Below are 13352 nucleotides of genomic sequence, written 5' to 3' on the forward strand. Positions count from 1 at the left end.
AGTTACACTTGTTAAGGAACTGTGGGTAAGAACTCCTAATCTTAGATAGTTCTTACTGATTAGCCAAGAAATGACATTTCTCCGGAAGTTGGAGAACAGCTGGGTCGTCTTGATGGCAGGTGGGAGGGTATTCCACAATTGGGCCGCCATGACAGGGAAGCTACTCCCTCCTGATCTTTTTAATTTATATCTCGGGACCACCAGGCAAGAAGTGTTAGTCGATCTAGTGACCTGTGTGGATGACTTGATAGTGAATTTTTCAGTTAGGTATGGTGGAGTTGTATGGTTCAGGGATTTAAAGGTACGACACACGGTTTTCAGCTCAATCTTTTCCTTTATGGAGAGCCATTTGTGTTGTCTTCTTGTTGCTGAGATGTACTCTCTTCTTGGTATATTAAATGCAGCTCTAAATCCATTATTCTGCATTATATGCAGTTTGTTGAGCACAAACTTACTAGCACCCAGATATAGTCCATTACAATTGTCCAGTTTGGACAATATGGGTGCTCTGGCTAGAATGGGGCAGCTTTCTGTTGAGAGCAGTGGTCTACAGGCCCTTATTAGTTTGCCCGTATAGGCGGTAGAAGAGGCAGTCATGTTAAATTGTTTGTGTAAATTAGATGTAGCGTCCATATACAAACCTAGAGTTTTTACTTCTTTGGCCACTAGGATGTTATTCCCATCTATATTGAAAGAGGCATAATTAGGGTTCATCTTGTTTAGATTGGCTGAAGAACCTACCAACAGGAGTTCATCATTCATTCAGGCAGAGGCCATGGGTGGCCATCCATACCTGAATGGTTCACAAGCCGTACATCCGTGTCATAGAGGCCTGTAAAAGGGAGGAGGATCTGGGTGTCATCTGCGTAATTCGTGTAGGTGACACCCAGACGGTCCAGTTCATCAAACAGTGGCTTTGTGAAGATATTATACAGGGTGGGGGACACACACAAACCCTGAGGTACTCCACAAGTGATAGGTATGGGGTCAGCTGCTGCAGATAGCTAAAAGACTTGCATGGTCCTATAGTTTAGGAATGATTCGATCCAAATGATTGACGTCTTGGAGAAATGGGCTGCTGTGGCCAGGTGATCACAGAGTACTCTGTGGCCGACCAGGTCAAAAGCAGCTGATAAGTCCAGAAGGAGCAGGATTACAAGTCTTCCTTTGTCTTTGAGTTTGTCAATCTGGCTTTTTAAGTCGATCAGGGCCGTTTCAGTCTCATATTGAGGTCTAAAGCCAGACTGCCGAGTCCCCAAGAGCTGATTAGCCTCTAAGTAATCTTGGATTTGCAAGTATGCAACCCTATCCAGCAGAAATGGGACTGTTGTAATTGGCCTGTAATTGGTGGGTATAGTTGGATCTAGGGATTGTTTTTTTAAGTAGTGGAAGTACCCAGGATTCCTTCAAGTTACTGGGTACAATACCTGTTGAGAAGGAGACATTGATTCATTTGGTTATGAAAGGGGCCAGGTCTCTGGCAGCATCTTTGATAATCTGTGCCAGACAGCTATCTCCTTGGCACCTAGAAGGTTTCAGGGAGGCGATCATTTCTGGTACATACACTTTTGAAAATGTAAAGCCTTGGGAACGTTGAGTAAGAGGCTCTTGAGACGGATGAGTTGAAACTATGTTGGTAAGGTTACGCCGTTTGTCTGCTATTTTAGTTTACAAGGTGGCAATATTGTTGGTGAGAGTATTCTGAATGTTCGTACACCACAGTTTGTCTTTTTGGCTTGAGTCGGTAAGGAGGTTAAGCGTCCCCATTTCTCTCAAGATGATGAAGAGCTCTTTGGTACTGGAACCAGCTTGGTTAATTCTGTTGTTATAGGTGTCACATTTAGTACAGATAATGTCTTCTTTGTATTTAGCAGAGAGGTTGGCCAGGTTGGTTTTGTTCTCTAAGGAAGGGGTGGGTTTCCATAATGTTTCGGGTTTTCTTTTTTCAGATCGTAAGATTTTTAACTCGGACGTGAACCAGGAGTTCAAATGGGCTCTTGGTTTGCCTTTGCGCATTTTGACGGGTGCAGCTATGTCTAAGGCTTTGGACATAGTAAAGTTGTAGGTGTCTACTAGTAAGTTGGGGTCGGTAGTATTCAGAAGAGAGTTTAAGGCAGGGATCACCAGAGGCATAATTGCCTCTGCAGTGATGTTTCGTTTGTTTCTTGTTGGGCACGGTGGTGCTATAGGGCTGGTTTTGTTAGGTGGTTTGTTGATGGTGAACTCAAAAGAGAGAAGGTGGTGATCGGTCCATGGTTGAGGTAGGATATCGGTATCTGTGATGTTACAGTTTAGGTCTGCTACCCAATCAAGGGTCCTCCCTTTCTCATGGGTTTGGCTGAGAGCAATTCGCTGGAGGAGAATGACGGTGTAGTGGCTATTCTCATGTCTAAAATATTTTTCAAGATGATGGCAATACCCCCTCCTCTGGAGTCCGGTCTGTCCACTCTACTGCTAGAGTAATTGTCTGGTACTGCTAGTAGAAGTGAAGGGTCAGCCGCAGCATGCAGCCAGGATTCTGTTAAAGCTAGGAAGTCCAGATTTTTGGCTAGGATGATGTCTGCTTTGTCAGTGGCATGAGCTATCAAAGACCTAACATTTATTAGTGCTCCCTTGATCGTATGTTTGGAATCGTTGGAAATGGTGGGACTAAGTTTAGACTTTTTTAGATTCTTATTTTGGATATTTGATGTTTTATTCGCGGTTGAGTTCACTGTCTGGGAGTTTTTCTTGGCAGTTGGAGTAGGTTTGTTATAGTTGTTTTTGAATAGTGGCTGGTTATAGGTTGGTAGTCTGGGGCGGAATCTATAGTTTCTGTCGATGATGTGGCACGGGAAATTAGTGGGTGTAGCCATGGTATGCTTATTAGTAGGTAGGTTTAACATGAGAGTGGTAGATGAAGAGGTCTTATTACGGCCGATGGTGTCAAGACATAACTTAGATAGGAATGTGGTAGGCCTGATTGAGGCATGTCAAGGTTTAATGAAGGTAGGAAGGGAGTGGCACTGATCCTAGAGGCAAGGACTTTAGTTGAGATCATATTTAAGCAGGGGTGGTACCCACTCGTAAGGTATGATGGTAGAGAGTGCCAATAGACATCCCCAGTAAGACCTAACACTAATAACAATTTCGGAATTGAGGTGTACATGTTTTGCCCTTTTTTAGGCCGTTTTAGAGTGAAACGATCTTGCTGGGAATGATGTGCCTCAACGTCTCATGGCTCATTACACCAGACATCTGGTTGCCGCTTCTCTCCTGAAGAGGGGTGGCCCAGTTTTGGACAACTGTCAGAGTTCTACATGGGCTTCCTACTACCTGGATTTCTAGTCTGGGCATGACATCCGTTTTGGGCGAGCGGTGCTCCAGAGATTTTTGGTCTAGGTCGTGGCTTCTCGCTATCTTCCCTTCTGCAGGGTGATATACTACTATGTTAATCTATGTAAGATGAGGAATCTGTGGGTAGAAGGGATCCATTAGAAGCACAAATTTCGTATCTTTTGGTAACGTTCTTTCTGATGGATTAGTCATTCCTCCAATGGATTCCTCATTGCCCTCCTGTCCTATATCTCATGACTGATAGCTTGTTCTCCTCTTGCTGTTATGCAACCCTCGACTACTGCGTGGCAGTGAAAAAGACGGAACAGAGGTCATGGGGCAGCAATGGCTCCATATATACCACTTCGGAAACCATGTCTGGCATCTTGGGTGTGCATTGAGATTAGTGGAGCCAAATGGTGCACCCTGGTGGCTGCAGGTTTCCAGAGGCAGTTGGCTCTGGAAGATATATATCCAAGAAGAGAAATCTGACAGAGCAATCACTAATCCATTAGAAAGAACTTTACTGAAAGACAAGTAGTGTGCTCTTTAGTTGCTGCCTTTTATCAGGACATATATTAATAAAAACACAAGATGAAGATGTTTACCAAACAAGTTTCACCTTCCAGCACAGAACAATCAAACAGGTTTATAATCTCTCAGTACAAATGGACACTGTACAATACATGCACTCTGCAGTATCAAGGAATTCATATATTGCATTCATTATGGCTTTGTTTTATTTGATTTATTTTTTTACTGTAAAATCTCTTTCCTTGGCACAGGTCTTTTTCCTATGTGACAACGCTAAGTTGCTTTGCCTTCATGCTTCTACTAATAATGTATTACATGGTCGATGTAAAGGAAATATGGAGCGGTGCCCCATTTTTTTACCCAGGTGAGCTTCAAGTATAAACATGTAATATTGAATTTGCTAAGCTTTACTTTTTCATCCAATATGAAACATCTGTTTAGTGTCTGGCACTTTGCCATTTGAGTTTATAGAACATCTGTTGCGTGAGTAAATTATAGCTCTGTGCACTGGAGCGATGTGTATAGTCCTGTTACTGTGGCGTCATGTTATTAGTTGATTGCATGGATAATCACTTTAGAAAGAGCAACCTGGAGAAATCGGTTGAATTTATGTATCTCTATCTAGGTGACTCCTCTAGGGCTTACTTATTAAGAAAAGGGCAATCTAAAATTCCTAAGTAGTAGAATATGGCAGCATTCTTGTGTATCCATAACGTCATTAGGTTTTCCAGACTTACATTTAAACTGATGAAACCTGGTAAAACTCAACCAAATGTTTGCTTTTAAAAGGAAACCCATACCTACTGGCTGCATTCTCTGTGTCGTGCATTTGCTGCAAATACTATGTGACTTTTCTGCATCAGCACACAGCGGATGCAGCACTAAAAACAACATTATTATATGCATTTGAAAATCCCAATTGTCTCCCTTTTTTTATGGAGAAAAATCGAAAACACAGAAAAACATAAACCATTTTTTAAAGCACTGGAAAGGCACCACCAGAAGTAAACACTGAAAACTGGAATACCTCATTTCAATTGAAAACAGGCAGAGGAACACTACGTTTGCTTGACGGAAAGTACAGTTTATTTAAAACAAAAAAGCAAAACATTATGTTTAGCAGTATTGTTACCCGTTTCAGTTTAATGCATATTTTTGTTTCTTAGTTCCCTTTCTTTATTGGGAAGAGCAGGATAGATGCATTTTAAAGTCTGTGAAAGATAAGGCAATTCAATTTCTGTATCTTGCTTTTAGGTGTCACTCAGAGCAAACACGCAGGAGTGAGTAAATATTATGTGCATTAACATTTCAATCGACAGCCCCCTCTTACTAGGAAAAGGAAATCATCTCTAATGCTTAGTTCAGAAGCAGAAAGACACATTTAGCACTAACCTTGGGATCAGGAAGCTGAAGACATACCTCTCTTGCATGCTTGTTTTCATGCAGATTTTATGAAGGTTGGGAGGAGAAGACAGGGCTCTTGGGACTTCTGTTGAGTATTGAAATAGAAATCCTCTGTTCTAGTGTGGCAGTGCACGGGCAGGCTCTTTCCACATGTACTAGGGCTGCCCACAGGTTGCAAGGAGGTGGCAGACGTTTTGTATGACATGGTACAAAGGAATTGGCCAATTTGACCGAAAATTAATTACTGTATGGCCCAGTTGACTGAATTTAGGCTGAACAAAATGATCGTACAACCAAAAATTCGGTCAACTAGGCCATACAGTTCCATTAAAGGGAACAAGGGAAATAGGGGTTGAGGGCGTGTCCCCTACTCCCCTTGCTCGCTATAATGGGAACAGGGGTTGCAGGGGTTTCCCCGATTCCGGGACATTGGAAACGGGGGACTTTTAAAAAAAACTAAATCCGAGTGACAAATATAAACTAATTAAAGTGGTAAAACAACAACACAAAAATTGGATGAGGAATGATAGAAACTTAATCATGCAAGAAGACGCAGAGAAGATGCTACAAGCTCTGAAGAACAAGAACACGAGGCACCTATGGTCCCTACTACACGGCCAAGCTCATACACAAGATGCTATGACTACTAATGTACCTGAGGCGAGCTGGAAGACATACTTTACAGAGCTCTATGGGCAAAGACAACACCAAAATGGAAAATCGCAGATAACGAAGAACACTACATGGCAATGGGAATGGGAGCCAGAGGATTTACAGAAAGCAATACAGGGCCTAAATACCTGTAGAGCGCCAGGACCAGGCGGCCTCTCCAACTCGATAATCAAACAAAACGCAGGGCCTTGGGGTTCAATATGCGACAGCATATTCAAGTTAATACAAAAGACCAAGACGATTCCAACAACATGGCGTCAAGCCACGATAGTCCCTATATTCAAGCATGGATCATCAAAGGAGCCGAGAAATTACCGTCCCCTGGCACTACTAGATCCCCTGGTGAAGATATTCGCGAAGCTCCGACTAGGAAATCTGAACACTTGGGATATAAAATAAAACAAATATGCCACCAGACAAACAGGTTTCGTGAAAACAATAGGCAACAGCATCAACCTATTTCTTTTGAATCTACCCAAGCACGAAGCCATAAGAACTAAAACACAGACCTACGCAGATTCTGTGGACCTGAAAGTAGCATTTGATTCTGTTAACAGAAATAACCTATGGAAAAACCTAAACACATGGCCATGCCCGAGTAACATCATTGAACCTATTAAACTGTTATACGAAAATACCACCATAAGAATCAGAATGTCCAAGGACGGAATACTCACGGAACAGATCAAGACTTGGAATGGATTAAAACAAGGCTGCCCGCTAGCAGCTTCCCTCTTCCACCTACTTACGGCCGACCTAGAAGCAAACATCTACAAGCCGCTAATGAATCCACCAAAAATATATAACACAACAATATCATGCATCATGTATGCAGATGATATTGTTATATTGGCAAAAACCCAGAGAGGACTACATATTGTACTCCAGAAATTAGAAGAATATATGGAGAAAAATCAGCTAGAAATAAATGTTCAAAAAACAAAAATCATGCCCCTAATGAACCAACCCAAGAAGAAAGGAACATCGGCCATATACTACATAGGAAAGGAAAAATTGGAGCAAGTGAAGAGGATTAAATATTTAGGGGTATGGATATCGCAATCACCAACTGAGAAAGAATTGTCTCAACAACTTAAAGCCAAAACATTATCACTAGCACGTCAGGCCAAGACACTCCATCGGAAATATGGAACATTTTCTATGACCCCGGTAGTAACATTGTACAAACAAAAAGTCACGGCAATCCTGACATATGGAGCAGAGGCGATGATAAACATCGACAATAACATATGGACACAACTAGAGGGAAGTTTTTGGAGGAAGGTTTTAAACCTACCTACATCTCTACCTATGCCTTGCATCCGAGCAGAACTTACCCTCCAGTCCCTGGCATCCATAGTTGAGTGGAAACAACTTGATTTATATCGGAAAATCATGAGCGAAACATACCCCCCTCCACTCAAAATACTGAGAGACAACAAATACGGAAGTAATGAACAAGCCCTCGACCTGTGGAAAAGATCGGTTGAAGCAAAAAGAGAAGCGCAAGACATCTCCCTAGACACGCTTCTGAATAGACCTCAGAAAGCGAAAAATGAGAGTTAAGGAAAATGATTGGATACAAACGAATAAAATCAAAGCCAGATACCATCACAATATTCCATGCAAACTAGATGTTAGGCCTATTAACAAACTACCAATGTACTTGAAGATCTTTTCATCTCCCAAGATCAGAGATACCTTTCTGAGACTACGACTAAAGATTCTACCGACACGTGAAATAATGCCAGCAAGAAAACAAATCCCTGGAACTCAAAAGTACTGCCGATTTTGTAAAGACAGAGAGACAGTCTACATCACATCATTATGATTTGCCCTGCACTGACAGAAAAAAGAAAACCTATCCAGAGGGTGGTTTCTGAACAACCAAACTCCCCTCCCGCCCGATGACCGATGGAACTCAATGATAGCAGGAAACGACAAAAAAATATTTGCCTTGGCATCTTTTTGGAACAACATAATGCAGAAAGACACTTTGGGTGAGGAAGTCGATGAACAACGAGATCAATGACAAACAATGGAAAATAGTATTGGAGAAAGCCAAAGATGAAAGACTTTTGAGAAAATGAATTCAAGTAGAATGAGATATGTATGATAAGATAATAAGATGAAAGGTTTGATTTGTAAACCAAAACATTTTAAAATAAAATAAAAAGTTTAAAAAAAGTTTTAAAAAACAGGGAAAGGGACCCTGCGCCGCCAGTTAGGAGCTGCATTGCAGGGACGGAACTGACACCCCAGGGGTGTAAGAGAAGCGCTGGCGGACGGCAATAAGGTAAGTAGGGGAGGGGGATGAATATAGGGCTGCTGACGGGCCAGGGATTTGGCTTGTTTGGCCAAAGGTCAAATAGCTTTGTGGCAAAATCGACTACGGTCAATTCCACCGTAAATGTATTGACCTCAGTCAAACAACCCTTATCTGGTACAAATACCACCTGTGCTTTCTCCCCTTACGTACCTCCTAGGTGACATTGGAAAGGTTTCTGTACTGGTGCGTAATTTCTTTAATTTGAGCTCTTCAATTGCTTAAAAAGGTATATTAAAACATTGGAAATCTACAATAGCTCCTATGGGGCAGAATAGCTTAAGGTATTGAAATTTGGCAATGAAATGGAGGAGGGTTACACCGCAATGGTTATACCGAGGTGCAGGCCAAAAGACATTTGGGGGCTCTTCAGCGACTTTCTTGCACAGGCTAATAGGGTGGAGAGGGGCGATGATGAAGTCTATCCATAGTATGCTATAATATTTTTATGTAAATAACATTCTGACCTGTGCCACTATATTGGAAGTGAATAACAAATGCCAAACTTATGTGTAGCACCCTGATTGTGTAATTGGCAGCTGGCGGCGCTCTGTGGCATGTCTGCTTGCATGTTAAATAAAGTGTTTAAAAAAAGATCCTTTGTTCCATTAAGCCTGTGTGAGCGCACCACAGGCTAGTATCTATTTGAATGTGCTTATATTCATGTCCTCTACGTTTCTAAGTTCCCATTCAGGATTGTCACAATCCTCTCCTTAATGTTATCCCCTCAACTTGGAATATGTTTACCCACTGAGGTCCCTTTTCAAGCATAGAAAAAAGGCAGTGAGGTATTTTGCTCATGTAAGTAGATTCACCAAATGAGTATATGCCACCAACAAAATTGACAAAAGGTTTGCAACCTATGTCTGTGTAACCACCAAAACAAACTGTGGGAAACACTATAAACAGTGCAGTCCGCAATATAATACAAGTTTAAAGTTTAAAAGATGAAGTGTGAAAAATAGCTATTACTTAGAGTGCTTTAAAAAAAATACAGGAATAAGAAAGCAAGCTATTACGAATGGACTCACAAGGCCTTGCATAGGATCCCAAAATGTGATGATCCAGACCCTCTTCTACGCTAGGGGTACTAACGATGCTGGAGGGCATGTCGGGGGGTGAGGGGGGGCATTTGTAAATGAAATGTTGTCTGAGGGCACCGTAGACTACAGATGGGAAAGCCAGTCAGAAGAAGCTGTGTGGTGCTAGATTATAATGGCAATGGTTCCTAATGCAAACAGCAATGGGTCATTTCCTCGTATTTATTGTTGAAGCTGCCTAACATAAGTCCCACATGAACTTCATTAATCTCAAAGCATATTCACTGTACCCCACTCAAGAGCTGAAAGCAGGTTAAAACATGCCTCTGATAAGTTAATACCTTTTAAAGAGGTTGTTCTTTGGCTGGCCAGTACACCTTTAAAGTGACAGACTTTAGTTTGTAAGAAGTGATTCTTTCTTAGGGAATATGTACATACCATCAGCCCAACCTTGCGCTTCATTCTGTGGCACAATTCTAGTAAGGCAGCACATAATGAAAGTGGGCAAGGAACGCCAAGGAAGACCTAGGCCTTGAGCAATGGATCTTAGGTTGGATCTTCAAATAGCTCTTAGGTGCCATCTCTTCCAGAGTGCATGGAGGTGGTTGTAGGCTGTTTGATGCAGGCAGTTCAGTGGGGCTGCAAATGAAGCCTTCCCCCCAACTAATCATAGACTCCCTAGCCTTTCCCCTTTTCTTGGACGCTGACTCAGAGTTCAATAGGGAGTACGTTTCTTGCCATGGGGTGGTCCAGCAAGGGACACCTGCAGGCTGCAGGAGGCTGCATGTTGAACACCTTGAAGGACCTTCACATATCAGGATTTTCATGAAAAATCCAGAATCAAAGCACACAGGAGCTATGGAACGCCAATAACCAGTACACGTAGAGCTGAGCAATAAAGTGGCTTCAAGGGTGTGAGTATGTGGATACAGGCATGGAATGGAGGGGAAACCTCAGTTGTCTAGTCAGGAGCAGGCCATGTTAGCAGTGAAGGGTAAATTGATAGGGCTGCTGCAGAAGGTGCGGAGCCAGCCTCAAATGTATAAGGGGGCTGGATGACAGTTTTGAAAGCTGGTAGTGAGAGGGGCATTTAAACCCATGTCAACCTCTGTTCCTCTGAGGCCAGGAGGCTAATTAACTAATTAAGAAATATGACCCGAGCGGCGGGGGCATTGCCGACTCAGGAAATGCCCCGGGGCCCATAGTTATAGGCCCGAGCAAAGCGATGGCCTTAACATATTGGGTCATATTGCTTATAGTACCCCAGCCTGCAAGATCTGCGTGACCGGGGCACTAAAAACATTTGTTCTGTCCCAAAACATTTCTTGACAGAAAAAAAGAACGACCAAGAAAATGGCCGCTGGAAAAGGGAAAACGGAGTCCGTTTTCCCTTTCTATGGCGGTCATCGGGAGCGGATGCGCTGGAAAAAGAAGCATTTCCAGCTTGTCCGCTCCCGAAAAAAATAAATAGAAGAAGGTAAGTGGGGTTGGGAGGCCTAAAGGGAGGGAGGGAGGAAAAAAAAAACTACCTGCATCCCCAGATGGCCCCGCTCCGAGTCTCCACACGGCTGGAGGCTACCATCGTCCCCCACCGGGGACAACGGAGCAAGAAGTTAAGTGGGGTGGGGTGGGGAGGGAGGAAAGGGGAGGGAAAGAAAAAACCTTACCCCACGCCCCCCACAACCCCTGCCGTGGACACAGAGGCTGGAATCCCGGCCGTGAATTGACGGATTCTCGGCCGTGTAACGACCCGGCGAGAGCCAATCAGAATGCGTGTTGCATTCTGTTTGACTCGCGCCGGTTACTAAATAGCTATTATACCTTCCTTTGGCCCATTAGATGCTTATTTCAGCCTAATTCAAAGGTGCTAATCATTGGAGGTTGGGCCATCTATCAGCTGAGCCCAGCAGTGTAGCCTTTGGCTTCGTCATAGGGGGTCTATTTATATTGCCCCGTCATAGGGGGATCTATTTATATTGCCTGGGCAGGATTTTGCCTTCTGCACGTTTGCTGCTGTCACACTGATTGTTTTAATGTATATGAATACACTGCTCTCTGAGGTGAAAAATTTGGCAGGCTCTTATTGTCGCACCCTTTGCCATAGGAGTCCCGGGCAGGGCATCACAGCAGAATGCTGCCTTCTGCTTCAAAGTGGGAGGGCTTAAGCGGCCCCAAGCAAGGGGGTGGCACCGCCCATGTGCTCTAGGCTCAGAGAGAAACAGAAGGAGTGTGGGGAGAAAAGCTGCAGTTAGCAAAACAAAAGAAAGGATGCTGGGTGCTACCAGACCACGAGAGACCAAGCTCTACGAATGCAGAAAGCAATGAAAGTATTTGCCAACAATAGGCATGCAAACTGACAAATACCAGGCAACGAAACGGGAAAAGGATGAGGCTGCATGATTGAGCACATTCCACGGTGCACATATTTATAAAAGAAAGAAATAAGTTGGGTGGGCAAAGGTAATGGCTATTGGACAAATGGCAAGAGCTATTAGTCATTCACACCTGCTACGAATCCAGGGAATCCCCTCTCCCCAAGGGAAAGCCACCCCCTTTGGGACTAGGGAGGTGAGCCTGCTAAGCGTAACACCCCCCAGGGGACATGGCATGCAGGATCCCACTGGGGGTAACCCTCCGCCAAGAGGATAGGTAATCCATAGATAGGGATCTATGTTATCCTTCCTTGTGCCCAGTAACTAACAGCGTCACTGGTTGTATGAGAGTCAACCTCTTTGAGAACTGGCAGTTGTACACAGGAAAGGCCGGTGTGTTTTATGGCCCTATTCAAACCCCATCTACAACATCTATACCGGAGGAGAGAAAACGGAAAGCTGACACCCCCCTTGTGTGGTAAATTAAAGTTCCAATCCATTTGAGGGAAGAGAGAGAGCTGGCCACGGCGCGGCAGCGGCCAGGCAAACAAATGCATGGACAAGCCTGCTGAACGCACAGCATCCCTGCCGGGGGACAGACCTGAGAAGCTCTGTCCCGGAGAACCACACGCAGAAGAGGTCACCAACGAGGACCGAAAAGCCACAATGAGGAATTACACGTGGGAACTCAGCAGAACGACAGCGTGAAGGAAGCCACAGCTCCAAACAACGCAGAACCCGGGGAGGAAACCGGGAGAGAAAAAACGTAGTGTCTGCCATGAACACTCACCCGACGAAGTACTGCACAGAAACAGTAGCTACGTGGTTGCTCCAGGGAACCGGATGGTGGGCAGAAGGGCCGCAAACGAGACCCTCAAGGCATAATGATAGGCAGACTCCAGGGTGTGGGGGTAAAAAAAAGGGGGAAACCCAAAGGCCCAAAGGCGAGGTGAAAGAAAGCCATCCCCAAGGCAGAGTTTTAAGAAACCAAACCCCAAGGTGAGGTGAGGGACAGACCACAAGGCGGGGTGAAAGTAAACAACTCGCAAGGTGGGGTGAAGGATACCAGACCCCAAATGGGGGATGATGAACCCGAAACCCGGAGGCAAGCAACAGTCCATGCATGGGGAACCCAGGGAAATTACCTTGTGCATACATGCAAACCAAGGAATTTCCCCAAAGACTGAACGCAGACCAAAGATGGGGGCATAGGGTCTGCGAATACCTAACAAAGGAGACTAACTAGAGACTGATGTTCAGCCCCAAAGAAGGGGCAACCCTATGTGAGAAACTTGGTTTCTTCAATAGAACTGTGCAAATATCTGGTGAGAAAGAGACATCACAGTGAGGTCAGAAAACAACCACCATTCCCCTGTTTGGACAAAGGCCTGTAATGTACCTTAACTTTTAAGAGTTAGGTTATTTTCTTTGAATAATGTGGCAGGGACAAACGTCATGCCAGAATAGGTCTCTGGGCGGCGGACTTGAGTTAATTTGTAAGACCTGCTGATGAGCATACTTTTGGTTTCTTTTCTTTCTTTAGGCTAGGGCCAAGAGGTTAGGACCAGCTTAGGTTTTCAAGAGGTTCAAAATAAAGAAATCTTTGAATAAAATGCCACCTTGTCCATCTCCTGATTCTGACTCACCACACTCCCTATCCTTAACCCTGATCCTGCCTTCATGAGGTGT

The 13352-nt window shown here is 44.0% G+C and overlaps 1 protein-coding gene across 1 annotated transcript in view; it reads left to right on the forward strand.

Moving 5' to 3' along the window:
- HGSNAT (heparan-alpha-glucosaminide N-acetyltransferase) overlaps positions 1-13352 on the forward strand; it is a 2225524-nt gene that overhangs the window by 2098417 nt on the left and 113755 nt on the right. The window contains exon 17 of the mRNA XM_069637664.1: positions 4101-4213. Coding sequence (XP_069493765.1) covers positions 4101-4213 — 113 coding nt within the window. The remainder of the gene's footprint in view (positions 1-4100; positions 4214-13352) is intronic.

This window comes from Ambystoma mexicanum, chromosome 14 (genome assembly GCF_040938575.1).
Source record: "Ambystoma mexicanum isolate Mex_15411 chromosome 14, UKY_AmexF1_1, whole genome shotgun sequence".
NCBI lineage: Eukaryota > Metazoa > Chordata > Amphibia > Caudata > Ambystomatidae > Ambystoma > Ambystoma mexicanum.